Source organism: Syzygium oleosum, unplaced genomic scaffold (assembly GCF_021117445.2).
Source record: "Syzygium oleosum isolate NSW1041296 unplaced genomic scaffold, Sole_v2.1 Sole_v2.03, whole genome shotgun sequence".
In the NCBI taxonomy this organism is placed as follows: domain Eukaryota; kingdom Viridiplantae; phylum Streptophyta; class Magnoliopsida; order Myrtales; family Myrtaceae; genus Syzygium; species Syzygium oleosum.
Genome location: NW_026607487.1, coordinates 6,750,917 through 6,778,762, shown reverse-complemented (window position 1 = coordinate 6,778,762; position 27,846 = coordinate 6,750,917). Strand labels below are relative to the sequence as shown.

The window sequence follows — 27,846 nt, the reverse complement described above, 5'->3', positions numbered from 1 at the left end:
CTCGCCTGAGTCGGGCGAGGGTCGCCTCGCCTGGGCGAGCGAGGGCGGCCCGAGGTGACCCTCACCCAACGCCGGAGAGGGCGGCCCTCGCCAGATCTGGCGAGGCCACCCTCGCTTGACGCCGGCGAGGGTGGCCCTCGCCCGACGCCGGATCCGGCGAGGGCCGCCCTCGCCGGAAAGGAAAAAAAAAGGGAAAAAAAAAGAAAAAGCAAAAAAGACGAAAATGCCCATGGACTAAAGTACAATGGGGTAAATGTGTCACAAATAGCATAGTTTGGGGTTTTTGGTGTCACAAAAAAAAGTTCAGGGTAAATGTGTCACAGGTGGTAAAGTTTGGGGTTTTTGGTGGTATTTTCCCTTTATTTAACAACTATTGTTATAATAATCATTGGGTTATCATAAATATTATTAATTTTTAATGAACAGATCATTAAGATAACAATTAATTAACATCATATAGCATCATTAAGATAAGAATTAATTAACATGATAGGTAGAGGGAGAGAGAAAATAGACAGTTGTTTTTCGGGTGCATGAACTTCAAGTAATAATCAATACTATGAGTAAGTATTGTAGTAGTTGGCAAACCCATAATGGACCCATGATGGAATATCAATTAATATAACTAAATGTGACTATTGAGCACAATAGGCAAATACAAAACACCGAAGAAAGGTTTAGGGTGTGTTCGTTTCTTACTTTATGAAAAGCAAAAAGGTTGCCCCACATTCAAAAATATTATACTGATTTGAAAAATAAAAACGAAAAAGTTAAATGCGAATTTAAGTGTCAATACTCATATGATGCGAAGATTTCATATCATATCTAATTAACATTGGAACTGAAAAGTACATGGTCACGAGGTTGAGATTATGCGAAAAAATAGAAAATGACACAAATAGTCTATGAGCTTTGACCACATGTGCAATGTGATCTGTAAACTTTTAATATGTTCAATGTAGTTCCTAAACTTTAACCCAATGTTCAGTGTCGTTACCAAACTTTCAATTTGTTTAATGTAACTCCTAAACTTTTGATACATATTCAATTTAGTCCTTGGACTATATGAAAATGCTTAATGTTGTCCTCGAACTTGAAAAAATAAAAGATAACGTTGAACATTTTCATATAATCTATGGACTAACTTGAACATGTACAAAAAAAATCTATGGACAACAATGAACAAATTACAAATTTAGGAACCATATTGCATATTGAATCAAAATTTAGAGATCGTATTGTATATTGGGTAAAAGTTCATGGACCGTTTGCGTCGTTATTCAATGGAAAAAATAAAAGTTTGAAAAGTCGATCAAAGACAAGGCACGTGGCGATAGATTCCATCGAAACGCGAGGACATACCGAGGAATAAAAGGGCATTGGGGATCGGGTCGACCCGCCCAGCGGCCCACACCCACCCGGATCCACTTGATCCGATCCGATCCGATCCGATCCGACCCGATCCGACCGCCCGCCCGGCTCCCGGACTCCATAGTGGCGAGCGAAGTTACCTACAGAATTACAGAGAAGAAGTCGTCGTCGTCTTCCTCCTCCTCCTCCAAGTTACGCAAAACGAGCTCCTCTTCCTCCTCCTCCTCCTCCTCCCTGTCGCCCTCACCGACACCGCGAAGGCAAGGAGCGCGAGCAAGATTCGACCTCCGCCGCAGCACGCCTTCTTCTTCTTCGTCTTCAATCGATCGTCCGATCCTCCTCCTCCCCCTCGCTCTTCCAGCTCCGACGCCGTCGGCATGCAATCGGAGCCGCCGATCTAATCCCCTCGTTTCTCTTCGCATCGCCGCCTTCGGACGACTAGGCGACGACTGCCGCGATTCTCTCGTTCGCCGGTAATTCGCGTCGCCTCGCCCGGCCCCCCGCGATCGTCTCGCGCTAGGTCTTTTTTTTTTTTCTGGGGCGCGGGGGCGAAGTTGGGGGGGACTCTTTGCCTGTTGAAGGATGTTCTTCAGCGGCGATCCCTCGTCGCGCAAGCGCGTCGCTCTCGGGGGCCGCAGCACGAAGGAGAGGGATAGGCAGAAGCTGGTCGAGCAGACTCGGCTGGAGCGGGAGCGGCGGTCGTGGTTGCGGAAGCAGACGCTGGCGGCCATCAAAATTCAGGTTTGCTCGGCTGAGGATATAACTTAGCATGTAGAATTGCTGCTTTGTGCGCGCTTTGGTGGATGACTGAATGGTGATGTGGCTTTTTTCTTGGACGAGCTTCTAGTTGTAGTGATGTTTCGTGGCGCTACATTGGAGTTGAGGGCGATTTCCAATTTCGAGTTTTGTTGAAACTTGATTTGCATTGACCGGGAATATTGTTGTTGTGAAATGGATGGGTGATGATCTTGTATATATCTGGATGAGTAAATTCTGCTTGGCAAAGGGGCCAGTTTTAGTGGGCATGTTAATTTGGGTTTGTCGGCATTCCTATCCCTTTCAGTGGCAAATGCTTATGTTTTGGTGGCATCATTCTTTTTGATGAAATGGAAGCTTCTCTTCTCCGCGTAGTATTAGTTCGATAGATTCGCCATGATAGTTGCCATGCCCCTTGATAAAGTTGAAAGGCTTTAAGTGTCAAAGAATCAAATGCTTTCAGGTGCTACGACTATTGATAACGTTTGCCAAAAATACACATAGACAAGTAGAGATAGGCAATGTAAAAGTATGGGCATCAATTCAGATGGTTTGATTCAAGTTGGAATAACAGTTCATGGATCATGGGAAAGATGATGGAATTTGATTTATTCCTGATGGTAATATGTATTGGTTTTTGGTTTATGGACCCCTGCCCTGGTATCAGTCTTTATTAAATCACGTTTCTGATTCAACTTCAGGGAAAAATAAAGTTGTCCTCTTCTTTTTCTTGATTGAGGTGGGGGTAGAGTTAAGCTTGGAAGAGCCTTTCGTAGTCCAAATTTTACAATTCTAGCCAACAAGTAAAAGAGAAGTGTTTGCCGGAGCAGAGGTTGATTCTAGCGTTGTTGAAGCTATTTGCTCATATGAAGAACTACAAGGCATCTTATCTAGTCTAAGATTGTTGATTGTCCTTATTGATATTTTCTCACTTTTCTCAATCCCAAGTAATTTCAAGTCCTTGATCGAGACTATCTCTTCGAGTGGCAAAATGAATTGTGGTTTTGTATATATGTGAATGTGTTGACCTACTTGTACATGCAGAAAGGCTATAGAGGAAGAAAGGATGTGGAAGCTGCCCGTTTGGATGTAAGAATGGAATTCTATAGGACATATGGGAAGAGATGTGAAAATGTCGACAGGTAGATATGTTAAACCTTTACTTTTAGACCATTGCCCTTAGCTATACAGTGGTAGAATAAAATGTTTTCAGAAAAGTGTGTGTCATGGCTGTCACTCAAGTGCAAGATCATTTATTTACAAGGAATTACATATTTCAGGTCAGAAAATAGAAGGAGGATGTACTAGTGAACATCGTGGAAAATGTTTAACGTCTCTTATTGTGCCCTTATTTCCCCTTTATTTTTTTTTTTGGGGGGGGGGGGGGGGAGGGTTGATAGATTATTCTCCTTCGTATAAGCAATTGATTTGTGCTCAAATTTGTTGCGTATTCCAGGAATTGTTTTGGTCCAGATTCAGTGTTCCTTCGTCAGTTGCTTTTTTTCTTCAATGCACACATTGATGGTGACCTATCAATCCTTCTGGAGGTCTGCTTATTTATTCGGAGATACGTTCATGATAGTGGTATGTTTCCCCACCATTTTTCTCCGAAAGTTTCTCGATTGTGTGAGCTGACATTATATACTTGTATATAGTTTGTTACTTGTTTTTGGGACCTTTGATGACTTCTTGCTTGTGGACACTGTTTAGTTTCCAGGCATGAAACTATTCTCACTTGCAGTTTGATGTTCTTGTGGGCTTGCTTCCCAATTATCATTTGCTAGGGTTGGATTCACATGCTAAATGCTTTGACATTGGGGGGCTTATTTAGAAACACAGTGGGTTTCTCCATTGCATTTTATTCAAAGAGTCAAATAAGGGGAAAAGGGAATTTCATTTTGCTATCTACTCTTACACCCTCCGGCTAACGACTGCCCATTAAAGCGGTACGTGAGCTGAGTTCAGAACGTCATGAGACAATTCTGTCCATATCTGGTGTGGGTGTTAGAGCATTGAGTGGACCTTTCCCTAGTACGAGGGGACCGGGAAGGACGCACCTCTTGGGTATCGGTTATCGTGTCCATTGTTAACGCTGGGTAGCCAAGTGCTGAGCGGATAACTGTTGCAAGCATCTAAGTAGTAAGCCCACCCCAAGATGAGTGCTTTCCTATTCTATCTTCCTTGGAGCCTTCGGTCGCGCACTTGAGACAGTGACGGGTTCTTTGCCCTTGCGAGGATGGAGTGACAGAAATTTTGAGAATACAAGAGAAGGTCATAGCGAGACAACGTTCTAGTGCGTTGTAGATGCTTATCCAATACTTGTGTCATTTGATGATAACATGTGAAGTGTGTGGCTAACCCAATAACAAAAGTTTTGTAAGGGGACTGGAGCAGGCTACCATGAGACAAAAGATCTTCTTCCTAAAGATATTCGATTCGGAATTATTATATGTCCAAGGTCCAATATTGAAATAATTTCAGAGGTTTTCCCGACTTCGTCCATGTCAACATACAATTCGAAATGCCTCGACTTTTTTAGGACAGGTCTAAGTCAAATATCAATAATTTCGGTGGCTACGATGGTTTTTCTCCGAGCTGCCCGAATCTTCGAATGTCCCAGCCAGTCATATATCTTGTGAAAGTCTTCTAGTGTTTACTCTTCTTCCTGCGAGTTTTTTTCTTCATATGCTTGGGCTTTCAAATAATAGGGACATAGTTCTAGTTTGACCATGAATTGCTAAATTAGACTCATAGTTCTTGACATTTGGAACCTTCTTATTCTTTGTTGCCCATCATCTTGTGGTTTCATATTTATCTTTCTTGTTCGTTGCTTGGAGTTAGGGATGGTTCAATTATGTTTTAGTTAATTTCTCTCTGCGAGGGAAATAATCTTTGTTCTGCAACAGGTGACCTTGTGAGCCTCTTTGCTGGAGAAGATTATCTGTCCAGGCAGGCTTTGGTGGACTTTAGAGTGAAACGACTTGCATACTCTTGCATTGATGCTGTATATAAAAATAGGTTGGTTGTATTGAAAGATGTTTTGGTGAATAGAATTGCTGAGTTATTTTATTACTTGCAAAGGGAGAATTATATTTTTCATCCTATATCTTTGGCTTAGTTTCACCTTACATCCTCAACACAGCGGCAACAATAGTACTTTTAGATTGTTGGATATAAATGTCACATCCTCCACCTAACATTATTATATTTCACCTCCTAATTCTCCCTTTATTGTCCTCTTCATACTGATCCTTTATCACTACTATAACATTTCTTCAAAGCCTTGAACTATTGAAAAAGGCTAGAGAATGAGAAGAAACAAGTGCTAGTGGCAATCATGCATATTTCGAGAGGGAGTGGTGCTTGTTTGTGTCAGGTCATCGCAATAAACAAGAGACAATCATATAGCAGGTGAAGGTGAGGAAAAAAAGCCATTGACATGAGCAAGATAAGGTGTGAAGATCAGTTGGACCTTAGGAAGAAAATCTGCCAGAAATAGGGCCCTCTAACTTCATTGTTTTTGGTTGTGGTGGGGGGGAGTCTGTCTAGCCATTTCCAGTGGTTATTTGAATGTTTTGGATGGTCATGGATGTGGTGGTGTCGCGTTTGTCTGCTGGGTGTTCATGTGTATGGTGCCTATAGTGAAGCTTTGTAGTTGGTGTTTGTTGGGTGGATTTATGGGTAAATCATACATGTTGGTTGGACGGTGCAGGGGGTGTTGCGGTGGCAATAGTGGCTGTGGAGGGCATGTTGGTGGTGCCCAATAGGACATTTTGTGTAGGGGTGGTTTTATTGAAGCTTGAGAAAGGATGGAGAGTGGTCATGCTTGCTTGTCGTGTCCCATTTCTAGAAATTTGAAATCATAATAATGTCATTTCCATTATCAAGTGAAACATTAGCTTACACTGGCTTTAATGGGTTTCCAAACAACAGTGCTAAAGAGTTTACAGATATTGTAATCGAAGGGCGAAAAATATAATCTGTGAAAAAGGATGTATAGTGTAATTGGACCTGATATATACGGTGTGAACTGTAGTTTCCCATTTGAAAATAAGTTTCATGCAAAATTGTAATTTTGTTTATTAATGGCTTGATTGTTTGTTCAAATATGGAACCCTTAGAAATCTATTTATATTGTATGTGGAACTGCTGCATTACTCATGTTTTCTGCGATATGTGAACAAAAGCTTAGAATCTGCTGTGATGAGTGGTTAAATAATTATTATAGGACTTTTTTGTTGATTGAGCTTCCATCAGGTGAATACTTCACTGTTTGTGGGGTTTGAACAAATCATTGGGCACTAGCAATAACCATTGCTATGTCCCTGCAAAAGACCCTTGTATTTATTTGGCCATCGAAAAGGCAATGTATAAGGTTTAGTCCTTATTGTGAGTACTCTGGATGTCTGCTAAATTATGTCCCTTGTTACTCTTTACACCGTATGAAGAGTTTGCTAGCTGAAAAGGACTCTAGGAGCCTTATAGAGATCATGAGCAGTGTAGTTGGCCACACCACACCTTGTGTTTTGTGATCTCATCATCCATCCCTTGTACATGTTGGTTAACTGTGCAAATTAACATCTGAACTAGAAATGCAAATGTGGAAGAAGTTTGGTGGTGCATAATGATGACACGATGAGATTAACTCATCTCTGGTGATTTGGACATATGAGAGGCAATTTGAAAAAATCTCCAGTCCAAAGATGCAAGGACTAGGAATTAGGTTTTTGGCCTAGGCTAGATGAAAGTTTTGTAAGAGCTACATTGAAATACTAAAGATGCAAGCGTTAAGAGTTGTATTTAGTGTTGCACTCCTGTTCGGTAAGACTTGTTAGCCGTTGTCTCTGGCAACTCCCTTGCATTTTAGATTTATTTTTTACTGCTTTATGTTATTAATATCTGTGATGTTGTTAGTCATTTCATTAATATGGTAAGTTGACATTGGGTGATGGATTTTCAGGGAGCTTGCTTCCAACTAAAGAGTCTTCTTCCTCATGATAAACATAAATAGGGAACTTTTCAGTGATTTTAATTATAATCTGACGTTCTTATTTAGCCTTTTGTCATTACAGATATAAATTCAGGGATCAACTTATCACGACATCGAGTGAATCTAGCCAACCTATAACTCTCTTGCTGGAGGCAGTAGCTCTGCTGATAGATCCTAGACTTCCATGGGTTTGTAAGACGGTTGGTTATCTCTTGCAGGGAAGTGTGTTTGCTAAGTCTAGAGAGATTGTTCTAGCAGGGCAGGTATCCATCTTCTCTACATTGTATTTGTGTCATCTTTTTTTCTGGTAGTTGTGTTAAGTGTGAACCCCCTTTTTTCCGCCAAGCTTCTTTATTCGGCCTCATTATAGTCAAACATGGGATCATGGTCTGTCTCAGATGACTGAAACAGCACCAGTTAATTTGGCTGTGACTTCTGAGCCTTTAATGTTGGATGATGTTTAGAGGACTACGAGTGGACCGTTGTATAAATACATTTCTGAAATTTGGAAGAACTGAACAAGTTTTTGTTCGTCTAGGTTTTCTCTTTGGCATGTTTGTCCTGGATAAACAAACATTATAGGAAGTCTGAAAAAAGAAATCTGCAAGAAGGAAGATATTTTCATGCGAAAGGCAGATGTGGCAACTGTAGAAGCAGATGAATATGTCTATAAACACAAATATAGTGGATCCTCCGATGCTTGAGGACGACATCCTCAACATCTGAAATTTTGAGTTCATATATGTGAATTTCTTGAAAATATACTTCCACATTTGTTTATGCCCTTTTAACCTCTAATTTGTCGACCAAAAAAAACCTCTAATTTATAGCAGCTAATGGCGGTAGAATTCCTTTAGAATTTGCAATTTGTTGAGATCAAAGTTGTAGTGAATCCAAGTCAATTCATGCAAGACCTTTTGCTAGGTTCCTTTGTTTTTTTTTTTTTTTTTTTTAACACAGTCAATCGAGGAAATAAATGGTTAGAGAAATGATCAGAATGTCTTTATTAGAATACGAGGGGTCTTGCTTGAAAGTTTGATTTTGGTCTTTTTCTGTAGTAATTCATGAATTTAGAGTTAGTAGGATGTCACCTAAGCTTAGGTTTGTGTCTTACTTGTTTTGTCAAGTTATCCAGGATTTGGAGTTCCATGTCATCAGAAAAATAATATTGGTAAATTGCTTTTTTTTCGTTCATAAAAAAGTCTTATTTTTTAATTATCAAAATGATGCTTTTAGTATATAATTTTTTCCTGAGAAACTTTGATTAAACAATGCAATACTAATTATTTTGGATAAATTCATTTATAAATTAATCTCTTGTAGCAATAAGTTGCTTCATGATATGCCAAAAGAAATTGTCTACTAAAGCATCTAAACTTTGCCCTTTTATCTGTTTTCAGAAGATTCTTGTGTTATGTAAATAATCTTAAAATTACTTTCTTTTTGAGTGAGAACAATTGCTCTGACATTTCTGTCAATTTCCGCTGGCCTATATCACGGGGGCTTCTCCAAGTGGCTTGGCCTGAACTATTACAATGTATGCAATTATGTTGTGTAGCTGTTCAAAGGATTCATCATGCAGTCCGTCCTGTTCCCCTTAAAATGAACTGTAAATATTTCGAACCTCCTGCTCGGAGGTGTGCGCTCGTTGTTCCATGGAAGTGTTTATTCGTTTCATTGGGTGGAAATTGGAGGAATTGCTCTTGTTCGGTCATATTCATCTGGGTATATTGATCCTGAGTTCATGGTTTAGGCCTGATTATCTGATCATGTGTTATGAGACTGAAATATATTGAGGGTACCATCTATTCTCTGTTGAATGACTTGACTAGAGAAAATCTGTAATGGATTGGTTTCATATAAGATTTGTAGATGTAGTGTCATGGAACTTCATTCAATGTGTATCTGACTTTTACCCATTACTATTTTTGTGTCGGTCCATTGGTAATTTGTTTATAACTGAAACTAGATATGTTTTGTATTCTCTCTTGTTTATGTGACATCTTAACCCATAATAACATGCAGGAAACTAGGAAAAGTTTTATTTTCAGTAGATCTATCTCTGCATTGGAGTGTGTTCTTTGCCAAATGATCCCTCATACCGGTCAGGAGCCATGTAATTGCTTAAGTATCGATCCTCAACGGAGTTTTTCGTGTCAGCTTCTTACGATTCCTTTCTTATGGCAACTTTTCCCCCATCTGAAGGAGGTGATCCTTTCTAATCTTTCTCTGTTTAGATCAATGTACATTTGCATCTCTTCATTAGGGAATCATCTGTACTAATCTTTGTAATGCCAGTATCTTTGTATTCGAACATTGCGTGTATGTCAGTTGATTAGTTACTAATTATATCAACAACTGTACGTGAGAAAGCAAAAGTCTCCTGCAAAACCATTTTATCTAGATTGTTTAGAACGTTTTATAATTAGTTATTGAAGATTAAAATGCATGTGCAGTAATTGCTTTAATGGACGATATAAATTCTCTCTCCAATGAGCTCATATATGGATATGTGCTCCCTGTATGTACTCTCAACTTCTGTTCCTCCTTCAGTGAAAACTCTAATAAGCATTCCCTTCCCCATCACACACTCACGCAAACACACACACACCAAAGAGGAAAGGAAAATACAAAGATAGAAGACACATAGTGAAAAAGGAAGAATAAGATAAAGCCACTTTGCACCCAACTATTGATAGTATCCTTCTTTTAAATGTGTAGGTTGTCAATTCTTTGGATTCTTCAAACTGAACTACATAGAAAAATACCTAGAAAAAATATTTTAAAACAAAGGCTCTGATGATGGATATGCTCATTTTCCAGGTTTTTGCAGCACAAGGCTTGAGTCAACACTACATACATCAGATGGCACTCTGTGTGAACAATCATGCTAATATATTACCAAAGGATTTATCTCTTGATTTTCCTGCCTATGCCTGCCTCCTTGGGAATGTGTTGGAAACTGCTGGAATTGCTTTATCTCATCCCGGCTGCAGTTTTGACATGGTACAGCAGTTGCAGTTCCCATCTGTTTGATTAACCTTTCAATAATCGTAGCACACAGGATTACCTCCTTTTAAAGTTTTTAACAAGGAACGTAGTACACTAATGCTGAGAAATAATTCGCTGATGAAAGTGCAGTGATTATATCCCCAAACTATGGTAATTCAAATTTGTCTTGGGCAATTTTCGTTCACTCATGAACAAAAAGACCCAGTATTTTCCTTTCTCGTGTATGAGCTGAAAAGTTTTAACAAGGATTAATTAATTTTTATTGGTTGTCCTTACTCTAAGAAGATTCTCAAAAAACTTTCATCCTTCTTTCCATGCTTTAAACTATGTTTTTTAAAGAAGAATATGCTTCAGAGGTTTTATCCATATCCTAGTTTTGTCCTTTGCTAATTGCCAACTGTCTTAAATCTTGATGTCGTCATGCTCTTGGATAAATGATAGCAGGCATTGGGATGCCAAGCCTAGGAAGTGCAGTTGCATATGAGTCGTATTAAATCTCACCAGTTTTATGTTATGTAATCTTTTGCCTGAAAAGGGATGGATGAACATGGATGAAAGAAACTTGTAGAGGGTGCTTCACCACCTACGGTTTCATTTTTGAAGTCTTCTTATTATTCAAATTGTTTTACTAGAAGCTTTCTGTTAAAACTCTTCTCATGATTTGAACTAAAGTCTGGGGCCCATGCAATTTGCTCAATTTATTTAGCTGAAAATAGACTGGTTCATGATTACACAGGAAGTTGGCTGAAAGGAAGAATCTAGTTTGTTAAATACATATGCAAAACGCATATTCTTAATTAGGATTTTTAGGTTAATCACCACATAATATTTCTAAAATCATATCAGTCAGGGTCGTTGGTGCTTGCTTCAGCTAGATTGCCTTGTAGTTCTCCACTTCCATTTTTTCCTCGTAGCAACTTTACAGCTGAATGAAATTACTGCCACAGTATGTAATTCCAAAATGATAATATTTTAGATTGAAAGCAAAAGATGTTCATAGATTGTTTTTTAGTCACAGATGTTCATAGATTTAAGAAGTGGATATCCTGTGACTAGGGTCATGAAATTATGTGTTTTACAGTTTCTGTTATTGTGATTTTCAGAAGTATGGTTCTAACACATGTGAAAGAAGGATTCACTGTCACTGAACTGAACATTTGGAAACTCGTTAGTAGCGCGCATGGCATCTAGCTGCTTCCCTTTGGCTATTTCTGAACACTAGTTTTTTAGTGTTATTGTTGTATATTGTCTGTTCACTTTAGAAAGGATGCCAGCAACAATTGCTTGAGTTCATTAGTAAAGCATAGTATGGGATATTATGTTCATTTATCTTTTCCATTTTGGTGGTTTTTCCAATCATTTTTTTTTCATTGCTGAGGATGCTGGTTTTATATGATCTAAAAGAACTATTTGTTTGATAAATCTGAATCTCACACTCTCATATCTTCTACAATCTTATGATCAGGCTGTAGATATTGCTGCTGTCGCATCCTTTTTATTGGACGCCCTTCCTCCTATAAAACAACCTAGTATGGAGATCAATGAGGGTAAGTTTCCTTGTGAACTATCATCTTCATCAAGCCTTTTCTCTGTCGTGTCCTTTCAGAGATTTTTGGAGGTTGCTCATTTCTGTACCTGGTTGTTAGATGATGACCACGATTGGCACTGGTTGTGAACTCTTTTTTGTGATCGCTAACTGTATGCATGTACGGTGTTCAGGGTCTACATTTGGTGAGGACGACATCATGGCTGGTGATGAAGTGATAAAACCATCCTTAGATAAGGACTTGGAACGGCAGATAGTCAATGCAATTGATCCGCGCTTTCTTCTCCAATTGGTGAGATAGCTTGTAGTAACTTTTCAAGTAAAATTATCAGATTTCCTTGGATTCTCTGAAAGCTTTATTGTTTTTCGTAAATCCTACTATTGTATCTCTTATGTTCTTCTTCTTACTTTATTTCTATGGTTCTTTTACCTTTGTCATTATATGGAGAAGACAAATGTTCTGTTTGGGGGACTGTCGTGCGTTGTTGGTTCACATAATGGAGTGGATGAGAAAGAGGTGGCATCCATCAGCGCTGCTTGTGCTTTTCTGCATGTTGCATTCAACACTTTGCCCCTTGAACGAATCATGACGGTGTTAGCCTACAGAACAGAGCTGGTACCTGTTCTTTGGAATTTTATGAAGCGATGCCATGAAAATGAGAAGTGGTCAACTTTGTCTGAATGTGATTATTTGAGAGGTGAATCATCAGGGTGGCTTCTACCGCTGGCTGTTTTCTGCCCGGTATACAAGTAAGATAAAATCTTTGACTTTGGAGTTGTACTCCATTAACATTTATCAGCTTTTCTCATGATTGATTGGAAGTGCTCTTTGGTTTTGGCCAGGCACATGCTTATGATTGTTGACAATGAAGAGTTTTATGAGCAGCAGAAGCCCCTCTCCTTGAAGGATATCAGATGCTTGATTGTAATTTTGAGGCAGGTAAGATTTGTCAGAGAATCAGCATACTGTCACCTTGTGGAAAATGTGATAGATTACTATTTTGCTTCCAGTGGTTAAAGAAAATTTTTTGTCAAGTCTGATCAAGATGTGTAATAAATGGAAATTCATAAATCAATGCCTTTGATCAGATGCTACAATTAATGTCTGTGAAATTACATACATGGATTTGGTCCTCCGTCCTGCAGGCGTTGTGGCAACTCTTGTGGGTGATGCCTATGACCGCTCCAAATCCACCGAAATCTTCTAAAGCCCCTGCTGATGGCATGAATCGCCTAGATCTCATTAAAGGCAGAGTCAGTCTTGTAGCTTCTGAGCTTCTTTCTCAGGTAGTTGTTTGTTCTTGATTTGTTCTGGTTTTCCTTTGTCACCTTGGGAAAAAGGCTGAGTTACAGTTATTTTAAAGTACACTCGGTGCATAAACTAATCAGTACTATCCTATGAAGGAAGACTTTCCCTCTCGTATTCACCTAAGTAGTTACATGCTCATCTTCTTAAAGATACTGAAATCATAGGCGAATAGGAATAATATTGGCAAGCCAGGAAAAATAATGTGTTAAAGTTATTCCCATACTTATTAAAAATCAGTACTGATAATTCTTTCATGCACAGCTCATGGTTAAGAAAGCCACCAAAGGAACTTCATCTCTCTTAAATCCATCCCAAGGTTTTTTGTTTTTATTTTCAAAACACATCTTATTGTCTTAGTGGTAGCAAGACTTGATAGGAGACAAATGTTAACTGTTTATTGTTTTTTCAGATTCATTTTGATCTCGTCTTTTCTCACTTGACTGCACTCGATCTAACGAAGAACTCTTATGTCTACTAAACTAATTTTGTGTATATGTTGGTGTTAATCATTCCAATTCCATGCCATACAACATGGCTGGTCATATTTCCATCTTATGGAATATTTTCTTAAGCTTAAGTGTTATACGACTGTTTTGCAAATTACCATATATACTTCTCCACTTCATCCATCCTTTTTGTACTTTGTGGGTGAACTCTCCAGCGATTTCTCCATCCTTTTGCAAAGAAAAATACTAGATACTGGAATTGTTCAATTTTTGGTATTTCTTGGTCCCTAATTTTCAGTACTGTTAGAATTTCTACTAACTTCTATAGTTGCATGGTCATTAATGGTCCATGGTAAATCATTTCGATAGGGTTAACATGTATAATATGAATGTAAAAGTTGGAAAACCGAACAACTTTTCATTAGCATGCTAACTCAAACAACTCTATTAGAACAAGTGATCTCAAATCATAGTTCTTGTGATATTAGCTTCTAGAATTCTACTGTGGCATGCACATCAATTGCAGTCTCTTCAGGTTGAAAGACATAACTCATTGACAGGTGTGCTGACATGAGATAAAAGTGAATCTTGATTGAAAACTGTGAAAATCAACTTACATAAAACTGTTACTTTTGCTTGATTTTCTCTTCTTTCTCACTCTTTTGCTATCTTGATTTTTCTCTTCTTTCTCGCTCATGCCTTTCTAGAAAGTTGATGATGCAGTGAAATTGAGAGTTCTCTCTAGCTTGTACAGTCGTTGAAGTATAGAGATGAAGTGGTTGGGCAGCTTGAATATGCTAATTTTTCATGCTTGTAGCACCACAGTTTTGTCTAAACCGGATCAATCGGTTTCTTATTTACATTCTGTATTTTTTGAATAGTTATGTTTAGTTCCATTCATTAGAAGAGAAGGTTACCTTTGATTTATTCGATACATTTATTCAGAACGAGGAAGCAGTACTCCTCACCCTCCCAAAAGTCTTCATTGAAGAAAGATTAATAAAAAAGTTCAAAAGAACCACTATGAATATGCAAGTTTAAGCATAAAAATCAGATTCCTGCGAACTTTCTGGTATTCAGTCACCATAGGGATTTTGAGATAATAATTCTATATAAATTGTTTTATCTCCTATGGTGATGGAACTTTAAAATTCATATTAAAGTTTCTTATAATGATTGTTCTGAAGTTAATTTTAGGAATCACAAGGACAACGTTCTGATGTAATTAAACTTCCAATTCACAAGTACAACTATGGAGAAAAGCATGGTGATACTTATAGATTCTATACGTTTATGTATTTAAAATCTGATGCATCTTATAAAACTAATGAAACTTGACTTTTACAACTATTACAATCTGCCAGTACAAAACAGCTAGATGTTATTGCAGTTTGCTTGCCAAAGAGAATTGAGTGCCACCCAATCCTTGCCCCCACCCTAAAAAAAAAAAAAAAAAAAAAACTAAAACCAACAATTAGACAATTAATCATCAATAGGTTCTTCAGCCCAAACTAGTCTCAGTATCTTGAACTTTAGCTTGTTGCAAACATAGAACAAAAGCTGTCTTATCTGCAAACATTGGGCATGAAATTTATATTCCCCACGAGTTAGCAAGTAATTCTGGATAAACTGCGATCTCTGTTATTTTTGAGAGAACAAAAGTAGTATTTTGAGAAAGCTGTGATGTGGTTTTCCCTTCTAACTTTTGAAGTCCTATGAAGTTGCAAGATTGGAACAACAGAAGACAGTTTGCTCCTTCCAGTGACTTTCATGCGGATGGCGTGAACGAATTTTTTATCTCTCAGGTACCAATTTTGAATTTAATTTTTGGGATTGTTGTGCCATGACTGATGCAGCTACTTGGCCAACGCCATTTTGTCAGGCTGCAATGGAGAATACCAGAGCTAATGACATATTGAAGCAAGCTCCTTTCTTGGTGCCGTTTACAAGTCGTGTTAAGATATTTGCTGTAAGTGATTAGAACATCAGAATTTTTCCTTTGATGAGTAATCTTGGCTGTCATGCAGATTGGTTATTTCACGGAACTTTGACATCGTCATTGTGATTGAGGGTCATGCAAATTTGCTTGTGTTTACTTAATATTCCACGATTAATTTGTTTAAACCGATCTTGCAGTCACAGTTAGCAGCATATAGGCAGAAACATGGCTCTCAGTCTGTTTTTACTAGAAACCGGTTCAGAATACGGAGAGACCATATCTTGGAAGATGCTTATAATCAGATGAGTGCATTATCTGAAGAGGATCTTCGAGGACTGGTAAGATTTCTCTGATTACTTTTTCAGTTGACATAAGCTTAACATAAAGGGCAGGAAGGAGTAGCTTTGTGTTTGTTCAATGCTGACATGGCCATTTTACTCGCAGATTCGCGTATCCTTTGTCAATGAATTAGGTGTTGAGGAGGCTGGTATTGATGGTGGCGGAATTTTTAAGGATTTCATGGAAAATATAACACGAGCAGCCTTTGATGTGCAATATGGATTGTTTAAGGTTTGGTTCTTTATAGCTACGAACTTCAGTCCTTCATTCGTTTTTTCTGCTTATGCACAATTTCCCATCACGATCCTATGCATGATTGAAATTGTAGATGCTTAAACTTTTTCTAGTTGATTCAAACCTTTGCTTTGAGGAAGAATGCAGGTTCTGTTTCTTAATGCTTTATAATATTTTCCTGAAATTGCACTCTTTTAGGATACGGGACTTCTCTCCTCTAGTAAAGTCATAATGAGATTGCTCTATATGGATCTTGGTGGCCTCTAAGATCTGCTGATATTATGCTGGTGATTCTTTTTGCTTTTTCGTTTTCTGCTACAAAGTATGAGGTGGCCACTAGTTGTTTTCCTGTAATCTAGCAAAAGTTAATATCCTCATGAACAAGTTGGTATATCTGAAGCTCATCATATGGACAACTTAGACCTTTTTGTAATTGCCTCTAGGTTTGATGTTGTCATGAAACATCTGTATATTGACTATTCTGCATGATACAGGAAACTGCTGATCACCTGCTCTATCCCAATCCTGGGTCGGGCTTGATACATGAACAGCATCTCCAGTTCTTCCATTTTTTAGGTACTCTTTTGGCAAAGGTATTCTTCCTACTACTGATGCTTCTCTTCATGAAATGTCATCTCTCCTTGTTTTGACGGCAAAACATTCCAGAAGGCATAATTAAACAAGCATTGGGGACTGAGAAAGCCAATCATTAAAAAATTACTAGTTTTGACAGCATGAAATGTCATCTCTCCTTGTTTTGACAGCATCTCCTTGCTTCATGTGCTAAACAGGCATTATATGGATTAAAATTACTAGTTTTTATGTACCAATGGCCTTTTTGTTAACCTATATTATAGTTTCACCACAGAGAAACGATGTTTTATACAGGTTTTTTTTCTTAAACAAAAAGGAGATGTGCCAATTGTGAGAGTGGATAGTCACTTTATTTTGTGCCTTTCTAGCTTTCCTACCATAAAGTTCAAGTAGGATTGAGCCCAATCTACCATCACCTCTGATAGGGCTTAGCTTTTATGGAGCCATAGGTTCTCACTCATGTTGTGTTCGTTACAAAACTTATTTTGACTTATTGTCATGTAATGTTGAATTGTTTTGCATTACATAGGAACTGAAATTTTTGTAACGGTACACCAAAACCTTTATTTGTACCACTCTTATCCATTGAATCAGTTCAAACTGTTTGATAGCGTTGGGCAGGTTTTAATAAATCTTCTACTTGTAGGCAATGTATGAGGGGATTCTCGTGGACATACCATTTGCGACCTTCTTCTTGAGCAAATTAAAACAAAAGTAAGATTTTGTTACCATTTCTGCACTCTATCAATGTCAATAGCCATCCATCAACCATGGTAATGTGTATACATGAATCTAGGTGTGTCATTTCACACCTGAAAATGTTAACCATTTAAAGGATCTGAACTCTACAAATTTGTGTGAAAGTCACTGGCGAACAGAGGCTGGTTTTTTGATAGGTCATTTGGCATTAAAAATGTAACTAATCGAGCAATTCTATTTGGGAAAAAAGAATAAGACTGGGAATTCTGTTCCTTTCTTTGTTTCTTATATTTGTACTATTTGCATCAGGTACAACTATCTCCACGACCTGCCTTCGTTGGACCCAGAGTTGTACCGTCACCTTATTTTTTTGAAGGTAATTTTCTTATTCTTCTGCTTACTCACGACAGGCAAAGGTTCTTGGTTCATGTGCTATGCTTGCCAGTGTTAAACTTTTGCTATGGCTGGTGAGAGGAGAGAGACAAGTTATGGTATCATTAGAATAACAAGTAGCTATAGTAGAGAAAGTGTTCCACTACATTAAAACAAAAGAAAATAAGAAAGACAAAACAAAACATAGCTAGCAGATGAAACAATAGGCAAAGGAGAGACTACCCGGCTTCTGGCACGCTGGTGGGGCCGCAGTGACGGGCTGGCACGCCTATTGGGAGACTGAGTAGCTATCGTTTGAACCGAACATTCAGTTAAATATTACTTTTAACTGAAAAATTGGTATCTGTCAGGTACAGCTAGTCCGAGAGGCACAACTCAATTTCCCATTTATTATTTATTGGCATTTAAAAGCTCGTTTGCCAAGTGTCTGTGTAGAGAAATCCCAGTTCTTACTTCCAAGAGAGTCTGTGTTCAAGTCAATCAATAATACTTAGGATACTTCACCTTCTAAGAGAATCCTTGTTCAAGGCATAAAATATGATGCTAGAATCACGTTAGAGTCCAATTGTTTTCCCTTTCCTGTCCTTAAGATGGACATGCTGAAAGAAAGCCTCCCTGTTCTATTGTAGCTATTTCCAAAGTGCTAGACAATCCATTTGTGAGCTATGTTTTTAATTTCTATCCTTTGAGAAGACATTCTTTCCTGCCAGCATCCTTTTGCACTATGAATCTTCAAATTACTAGCCTAATAGAGCCTTTTGAAAACATTGGGAGGATTGATACCCAGACACCCTTTGTCCATGGGCCGATCAACTGCTCCCAATCTAGCAATGTGATACTTGAGAGCATCTTCGGACAGACCTGACGAGATCACTTCAGTGTCTACCCAAGCCTCCAAGCAATTGAGATATGAGTTGGGAATGAAGATAAATCTCTACATTGGACAATGCACTCTTTCTGAAGATAGTGATTCTTTTGAACAGGCAAACTTTTCTGATTTTCTTTTTCTTTTTAAGTGGATCTCAGACTACCTTTCTGGTTAGATCCTTCATTGTGGGATTCACAGATAATCTGTTAGAGAAGAACCTCCTTTTCCACCCTGGGATGCTGGCCAGCTAAGAACCATCGACTCCCTCACCAACTACAACCGATGGACTCTTTGACAGTTTTTTTTCTCTGATTGTGAACAGCCTATATATACATTATAATGCATTTTTTATTCATGCTTCGTCAGGCTCCACCATATAAAACTGGTTATTGTTTGAACAGCAAACAAAAGGTGAAATCATATGATTTCCTATCCTAAAACTAGTCATAAACCTCTGTCAGTGGCCTGGTCAATCATGCTGAATGCTTCCATACAAAAAAGATCATATATATATATATATATATATATATATATCTCAAGCAAGGTAATTGGTGGAGCTAATCGAGATTATGCCAGATGCACTTTTAACTAGCTCAAAAGCTGAGTTGGCAGAACCACCTCTGCACAAGTTATCTTAACCCTGATTTTGGCATGAAAAGTTCTGCATCAATTATGCTTACATATAAAAGTTGAGCATTTATTGGTCAGTTTAGTAGAACTAAGCAAATTTCCTTTCACTTCAGTTGCCAAAGATAATTCTATTACCATTTTTTTGGGTTAGTGAGTTACAAAGAGTTGAAGAGTTCCTTGGCGACTTGTGATGTGACCATGTTCTGAATTTGGTCTGCTAGAAAATATAAAGAACGAAATTTTACTTATTACGAAAAATTTCAACTTCGATGAGATAGAGGAGAGTAAGGGTCTATTTGGAAAGGACTTAAATAATATTTGAACGGAAAAGAATATATTGTGATATTGTTGTCAAGAAAACTAAGTTGAACGATTCCTTGGTAAACCAAAAACATGATAGCCCATGACCTTTTGTTAGATGATCGATGGCTAGAAATATCCCTAAGAACCTTTTGGGTAGATTTTGTGCAGTGGATGTAACATCTCAAAATTCACTAAGCTTCTGCTGGACAAGTTCATGGGAATTTATCAAATTCCATGGAAATATGCAAGAGGTTTGGTACTCCAAATTAGGATCAATCATTATCAGAAACTATGCAAGTTTTACAAGCCCTAGAAGAGCATTTATCTTGTACTTCCTTCTAGAGTTCATACTCCAGTTGTGATTTAGCTTTTCCAGATCAATTGCCTACTCGGCTGACCATAAATTCTATATTTTCCTGTATGGTTGACTAGATAGGAAACAATGAGGTTTTGATGATAATTTCACCGACTATTGTTGGCAGCATTATGACGGTGACATATCAGAGTTGGAGTTGTACTTCGTCATTGTGAATAATGAGTATGGGGAGCAAACAGAAGAAGAGCTTCTTCCTGGAGGGAAAAACAAGCGTGTTACTAATGAAAGTGTCATCACGTTCATACATCTTGTGGCAAATCATCGTCTGAATATTCAGGTTTGATGAATTCCATTTATTCCTCTTTGGAGTTAGTTTTCCTGAGTGCAAATATGACATTTCATTTAATGTTATTTCAGATAAGGCAACAAAGTTTGCATTTTCTGAGAGGATTTCAGCAGCTCATACAGAAAGAATGGATAGATATGTTTAACGAGCATGAACTGCAGGTACTGCCTTTACAAAAGAAAAATGCCATACTGCAATATGCTTGTAATTGCTGGCTGTCCTACTTTTAGTCTTACTGGCAATTGAAATTTTGGTAGATATTTTAACTTTCGGTCCATCCAGATTGAAGAGAAGGAGATAGCTTTTTAGCCTAAATTTTTTTGGGAAAAAGTTGAGACTAAGTTAACACTGGTTACAGGTTTTGGGTTATCGCTAGTTTTGAAGTTCCTAAGTTTTATGGCATGATTGGTTTATGGGCCATACTTCCATGATTTTCTAAATACATATTTTTTCTAACTGGGCCACTCGTTTTCTTATGGTAGGGTTGTACCCTTTTATGGAGTCTGTTAGTTTTTTATGCTTTGACTTTTATAGTTGTCTTAATTCATTGCCTGAACCATCAGATGTTCTTCCATGGGTTTTTTGTTCATTATTCTTCTTCGCTAGGCACATGTCATTGGCTATATATCATAGTAGAATTGAAAAGGAACAACATTAGTGATCTTGTTGGACCAAGAGGCATAATTGATTTCATGTGTCTAAGCTAAATGAATTAGATGTTATTTTGGAAACGCCATGGGTTGGGTGGAAGCTGAAAGACTAACTGATTGAACGCAATCAGCTCAAGACTGATCCAGTTGGACACTGGGGCATGGGTGTTGCCTGACATTTACTCAAACATTTCCAAATTTCTCCTACCTATATACTCAAATTTTCAAGTATTTATTAGTGTGAATTAACAGCATTAAGTAGGTCGAAAGGCACGCATGAATACAAATAAGAAAATGTTAAAATGATAAAGTGAAATAATTCTTGGCTGAAGCTGGTGATACCGATAATACATGAAACTATAATAGTGGGTAGATTATAACTTTGGAGTTAAGCCACCTGCCACATGACCACTAACCTCCATTCCACTAATATTTTAAAAGTCGCAAAGTAGTCTTTTGATCATCACATCACTCCCCGAGCTTTCCTAGATGACAACCTTCTCATCCCATATGACTTTATTCAGCCTGATTTTGTCAACTTGGTTGTAAAACGTCTCAATCTTTACTGAACATATTAATTCTTGTAATATTGTTCTTCAGCAAGTGCCCCTCCAGTGCTGCTTAGATTTGTTAGTATAATTTCTTCAACTCTCATCAAGGACACCTTTCATCTTATTTATTAATTTATACATTGTCTTTCCTTATTTTGATTTGGAATTCTAATTACCTATTTCAGTATCTATTGTTTTTATTGATTTTCTGAGTATGCTACCCTAAAACACAGCTAATACTGCGGGACCTCTAGTATACTTTTTTTTTTCTAGTATACTTATTCATACTAATATGGGGGCATTATGGGTATGTGGAAGGTGAGAGATTGTCTAGTTGGTTTTCTGTTTTAGAGATTGTAACAAGTAATTACGAGGACTAAAGACTGACTTATACCATATGAAAGAGTTCATAGAGTTTTTGTTTTTATTTCATTTTCTAAAAGTAAATGCAAATATCTTTAGAAAGACAAACGAGTTGACTAATATTTATTAGCAAATTAAGTCAACTTTTAAAATGCTTTAATTTGGGCGTAGGATATTCATAATGCGTCGTTGGGATATAGTCCGCTTCACATCTCTCTTGTCCGAATAATTCTGGCCTGTTAATTCCAAGCGTTCAAAGAGATTTGGTTGGTTATTGTCTATTTCGATATCTAGGTTGGGACAGGGCCTTAAGTTGGATACATTTGGGCTAAGAGGGTTCTCTCTGTCTGTCCGTTGTAGTTGTTTGTTGTCATAGGTTCTTCCTACACCGGATTCTTGAATTCTATTTCTATGTGTATGTGATTCATCCTTTCTTTCTACAGCTTCTTATATCAGGTTCCTTGGACAGCTTGGATGTTGATGACTTGCGGAGTAACACCACCTACGCAGGCGGTTATCACAGTGTGAGTTTCTGTCTTTACCAGGCACGGGATTATGTTGCTAATTGGTAGAATGATTTTGTACTTTTGTTCGGCTTGTGGATCTTATCTTGGGTATTGTTGGCTGTCTCTGAGCAAGCTGTTGCATTTTGTTCTTTAAAATGAAGAGAGTGAGTATTGCTTGATTGCTTTGAGGGATGGTAAAGCCTCTTTTTCTCTTATATTTTTGAAGATTGAGAAAGGCTGTACAAATGAACAAACTGGTGGGTTTGTGAATTTGCTGTTCATTAGCAAAGTTTTATAATGGGAGTTTCATTTGGCATTCTTATTATATCGCTGCAGGGACCGTTGATGTAAAATGAACCTTGTAAGTTTGTGGAATTTGGTTTTCATGATTTTATTTGGTTCGGTGAGACGAAAGACTTTGCAAAGTGCTACTGCTTATGTTGCTTATACAAGATTTAATGGCCAGTGGTTGTCTTACTTCATATATCATCGAAATATTACAGGATGTATTTGCGTTATTAAATATCTAATTGTTGCAGGGAGACTATCTGATTAGGTTACTTTTTTTATGCGTGTCCTTAATATGACAGGAGCACTATGTCATCGAGATGTTCTGGGGAGTTATCAAGGGTTTCTCATCTGAAAATCAAAAGAAATTTTTGAAGTGAGTTTGACACCTTTATTGCTTCTATGAATTTCATTTAGGCAAGATTTTAAGCTGTTTGATGATTGGTCCAGCTAGATTCTAAGCTATGCCTTGGAATTTTCTCCTCATCTATGGAACTTCTTACCTTTTCATAGTTTTAGATCTTTTGATTTTTTCTTTCATGTGTTTGCCTTCTAAACTATTGGATCCTATCTTTCCTTTCGATTTGTATAAGTAATTTATTCATAGGGTAATGCTTTTATTTTTTGCTAAGAGTTGACGTAGCGAACACCTATTATGTGAATTAGCAAGTGGGTACGTTCATTAAATGATGGGACACACAAAATCCAATGGATGTTTGCCTCTTCAACTCTTTGTAAAAGTTTTGGAAAAAACTTTTCTGCATATACCATTACTCTGTTTTATTTGATATTTGTTGTCCCAGGAACTTCATGTCAGTATCCTGCTCTATATTTTGCCTTGAAGAATTTCAAATCGACTCGTGAAATATACCAATTAATAGTCAGTCTCTTTTGCTTCAGATTTGTGACAGGGTGCTCTCGAGGACCATTGCTTGGATTCAGATACTTGGAGCCGTCATTCTGCGTACAAAGGTAAGATACATCGAGCTAAATCTGCTTCCACAAAAGGTCTTTCTATCCTAGTTTTATAATTGATGGGTATAAATGTGCTGTATGGATGTTCTTATCATGTTTGTCTGTGATTATCCTTTTTCTTTCTTATTTGAGTAAAAGTTTTGCCAGGGCTGCTGGTAGTGCTTCTGAAGAAGCTCTGGACCGATTGCCTACATCAGCCACTTGTATGAATCTGCTAAAACTGCCACCATATAGAAGGTTTGTCCAGTTCTCCTATATGTTTTTCTGGGGCCTAATTTTGGATCTTCTCCTGCAATATCCACTAGGATCATCCTCACTGCTTGATAACCTAAAGACACATGCATTTCCGACATATATGGTTCCTTGCTGCTGTCGGTGTCTTGAAACATCGTTGCTCACATTTGCTTGAGTTGCCAGCGATGCAAGTAATCCTAGCATGGTCAACATGTTAAAACATTATTTTACTTGAGCAGGACTTATACTATCCGTGCTATGCACATCTCGTAATCTTGTTGGTCTCTTTCTATTTTGGTGGGATAAGCTCTCTTTTGAAAGATCCGTGCGATAGTACGAGATTGAATTGGTTTTCCCTGTTTAATCTTATTATAAAAAAAAGAATGTATTCTTAACCTTTTCTTCCACAAAAATCCCATTGACATGACTAAAATATAGATTTTTTTTTATCAATGATCATGGTTTTACTAATTTTTTAGACAGAAGAAGTTGTCATCCAGTCATCTGCATTATACTTCGTACAGGGATGTAGTTATTGAAGAACCAACATATTGCACCTGTGCACGTTATAAGATTTTATCATGCAACTATTTCATCTATTATCTCTTTGCTTACATGATTTGAGACAGTGTGAACTCTTTGTCTATGAATTATTCTATTGGTTTTGGGCTGTATAATCAATCTACACGTCTTGCTGATGTATTACATGTAGAGCCCATCTTTTATGTACGGTCGGTTGAAGTCATTATGTGGCACAACCTTCTTCATTGTTATGGCACTACATTAGTTGGTGTGTTAGCACAACTCTTGGCAGTTTTTTTGTTGTATCACTTTGCCAACCGTGTGAATCCATGTGCTCACTGCTTTATGTCATTATCTTCCTAGTAATTTTAACTTTTTTATGTTGAAAGGAAAAGTAATTTATCCGCTTATTTTCCCTTCTAACAACGCAAAAAGAAAAGGAGAAAGGAAAAAGAAATAACACTATTATATACGAAGAGCTCTATGTACAGCAGCGCATGATGCCGACAGGCCAAATATGCATGTTGCCATTAGATTAGAGCCTCAAACAATATTCACTATACAAGGAGAAAAGGTCATGTTTATTTTTCACATGTTCTTCAGTCTTCAGGGATTTCATCCATGCTTTATTCAACCCTTTTCGTCATTTGCTCAAAAGTTTCATACTTTTGGATAGTGGAAACTTGCATATGTATGTAAATGCTTAGGTTGATATTTGGTTGATGTAATTTATGATTTATCATGTAGTTGAGCGCTCTTTTGGTTATGATATCTGTTTTGTGTATGGCTTTAGTTTTTTGAGCTCTTTTTTCATGTGGGCTTGCTCCCCTTTGGTGCCGTATAGTTGATCTTTCTTATGTATAAACGAAATAATCCTCCACTGGGTTTCTATTAATTTTGTGTAACGTGCTTTTAAACGCCCAAATCTCTGCAGCAAAGAGCAGATGGAAGCAAAATTGCTGTACGCAATAAATGCGGAGGCTGGTTTCGACCTGAGTTGATCTACATGTCACATTATCTTCCGAGCACGCTCTGGAGCGCTCCTATGTCAGGGTTCTCGACATTCAGTGGGCGCGAGGCCTGGGTTTTAGATGTCACTCGTGCAAAGTCTCCCAAGGACATCTAAGCCTCCACAGAACTGTGGTGATTGCTGAAGCCCAGGTCGAGTGGGTGTCGATTCATGGGGGGCCTGGTACTGTACATATGGGGTTCGTAAGATGCAGTAGAGAGATCCTATGTATATTAATTGGATGTACGAAAAGCTTTCGGAAGTTGTCTTTGTCATTTAATTTACAGATCGATCTTTAGTTTGTATCTAGGAAAGCATATCGAGTCGTGTACAGTGAAGGTTCAGCTCTTGTATCTGTGTCGATGATTGCATCTCTCTGGAAGCCACCAATTGATGGCCCTATCTTGCAGTTGGATTTCAAGAAGAAACTTTCGAAATGGTATTTTGTAGAAATCAACGGAGCGTTCTTCATCGAAAGAATTACGTTGGGATGAATATAATCTACTTCTAGTCTCGGATGGGTCCGAATTCATTCGCGATGTTATTATGTTAATATTTATGCTGGTATTGATGGATTAAGGATCAAATCAGATTTGGCTGAAGTCCTTTTTGTATTCATATACACGATGCATACATATCTACTGTTATACGTATGATTAGTCAGTTTTAGGTAATTCTGATTCCTTGGAGGTTCACTTGGATCTCCATTGAATTCTTGTTCAGGTATGAATGGAGTTGCTATTTGAATTGGAAAGAAAGATCCTATCAAGTTGTGCTGCCAATGTCGATCTCCTTTATTGTGCCATCGATGTCGGTTTTTATGAACTTTTCATTAGTTGGGCTTCGACCTGCCATGTCCGACAGTGATAGTTGTCATAGGTCTCTCTCATCCATTTCTCGGCAATGCTCTTGATGAGCAATGGTTATCGACGGGCTTAGGTCTCTTCTCTACGTCCTGAAAGTTCGAATCGTTCGCGTTTTACGATTGTCTTAAATTAGCTTATTCCAAATAGGAAATCCCTGTCCGTAGAAGGACCTTCAAATGCCACGTCCACGAAAGAAGGCCAGGTACGTTCCGATCAATATTATTTCCTTTGAGGGAGAGATTCTGTTTGGATTTTTTTATCATGATTTTGGCAGGACTTTAGGCGTGAATATTTACTTGCTATAAAAGGGTTTATCGATTTTACCATAAATGTCGATGTAATGCGATTCTTTCTCTAGATAGATTCCAAGAGTTTTGCTAAGACTTGGCCCTTATATTCCTTGCTCCTACATTTGGAAGGAAAACGTGCGAGGATTGACAATAAAATAGAATCTTGGGTTGCAAGCAGTGACTCGATTGATGGTAAAGAAATATAATTCTTGGTTCAGCTTTCCACCTTAGCGGCAAGGAAAAAGGATTGATCAAATTCTATAGAGTTAGACTCATAGTGATCATTTATTAAAAAATGACTATGGTTATCCAATGATTGAATAACCGGGAGCAGTTTACTTACGACACTTAGTAGTTTCTTGCTATTTGATTCTTCTCCTCTTCATACGATTCAGAATCTATTTGATCATGTGCTTCTGTCTCACTTCATGTGAAGTACGTTTAACCTTTCTTTTTTTCTTCCCTTTTTTTTTGGTTGTAATTAACCCCTTATCTAATGGTATGGAGACAATTGTACCAAAAGTCCAAAATCTATTATACAATGGCCAATTCAATCTTAAACTTTACAATTTGAGTAATATAATCCTAAACCTATTGAAGATTGGCCAATTTGGTCCTTCCAGCTAATTTTGGCAATAAATTGGTAACATAGATGCCAATCGTTTTACAGGGCACGACTAACGTTTACGTGGATATGTTTTGCAATTTCTTTTAACTTTCACGCATTTTTTCTTTTCCTTTTTTTTTTCAATTGTGGGCTGGTGAGGACTCACAGGCCCTTGCTAAATCTGGGCGAGGGCCATATTCCTTGCTAGCCCACGATTGATAAAGAAAACAAAAAAAAAAATTTAAAAATTCAGAAATTTTTTTAAAAAAATGCATAAATTATCCACATCAGTGCCGGTTGCCCATCGGTCGTACCACGTAAGACGACTGACTTTCATGTTAGTGATTTCCTGCCAAATTTGGTTGGAAGAACTAAATTGGCAAATTTCAAAAGATTTAAGACTAAAATAGATAAATTGAAAATTATAGAAATGAATTTGCTATTGGATAATAGGTTTTGGACTTTTTAGACAATTTTTTTTATAGTAGATATAAGAGATAAAGGAAAGAACTAGGGAATTGTCTATCTTTATAACTGGTATCTTATCTGCGTATCCCCGCCCCAAACGGAGTTCAAGAGTTCCCAATCTTGATATACTCGAAAAAAGTTGTCTTCACATAGAAAGCAAGAGTGGATGGTCGTCTATTGTCCTTGCTTTCTCCATTGCAAACTAAAGAAGCACATACCAACAAAAAACTTTTTGGCCGCCATGGACACTTGTTTACACACCATGTGAGGAGAGTGAAAGTGGGCCTACAATTTCTTTTTTGCTCATGCGGAGAATAAAATGGAAATGACCGCCCCCAAAATACCCCCCCCACCCAAAAAATTGGCAAGAAAAGCTTATCTCCACGTGGTACAAAATTCATGGATACACATGCAATAAATTTCTTA

General features: G+C 37.8%; 1 protein-coding gene across 1 annotated transcript; it reads left to right on the top strand.

Annotated features, from left to right (window-relative positions):
- Window positions 1-1,522: 1,522 nt before the first annotated feature.
- Window positions 1,523-25,703, top strand: LOC115687432 (E3 ubiquitin-protein ligase UPL6). Its single transcript, XM_030612991.2, has 26 exons — window positions 1,523-2,112; window positions 3,172-3,269; window positions 3,584-3,711; window positions 5,034-5,145; window positions 7,200-7,380; window positions 9,143-9,325; window positions 9,941-10,123; window positions 11,595-11,676; window positions 11,849-11,967; window positions 12,127-12,425; window positions 12,519-12,615; window positions 12,822-12,962; window positions 15,152-15,235; window positions 15,313-15,399; window positions 15,567-15,707; window positions 15,814-15,939; window positions 16,437-16,535; window positions 17,183-17,250; window positions 17,545-17,611; window positions 19,912-20,082; window positions 20,163-20,252; window positions 22,099-22,179; window positions 22,752-22,825; window positions 23,350-23,421; window positions 23,572-23,661; window positions 25,115-25,703. Exons 1-26 carry the CDS (start codon window positions 1,954-1,956, stop codon window positions 25,179-25,181), a joined length of 3,099 nt encoding a protein of 1,032 aa, XP_030468851.1. The 5' UTR covers window positions 1,523-1,953; the 3' UTR covers window positions 25,182-25,703.
- Window positions 25,704-27,846: the final 2,143 nt, after the last annotated feature.

Excerpts from the sequence above, each read along its gene's own strand:
- LOC115687432 (XM_030612991.2), top strand. The coding sequence starts at position 1,954 with ATGTTCTTCAGCGGCGATCCCTCGTCGCGCAAGCGCGTCGCTCTCGGG. Across the intron at positions 2,113-3,171 it reads TGGCGGCCATCAAAATTCAG|AAAGGCTATAGAGGAAGAAA; the intron begins GTTTGCTCGGCT and ends TTGTACATGCAG. Across the intron at positions 9,326-9,940 it reads TTTTCCCCCATCTGAAGGAG|GTTTTTGCAGCACAAGGCTT; the intron begins GTGATCCTTTCT and ends CTCATTTTCCAG.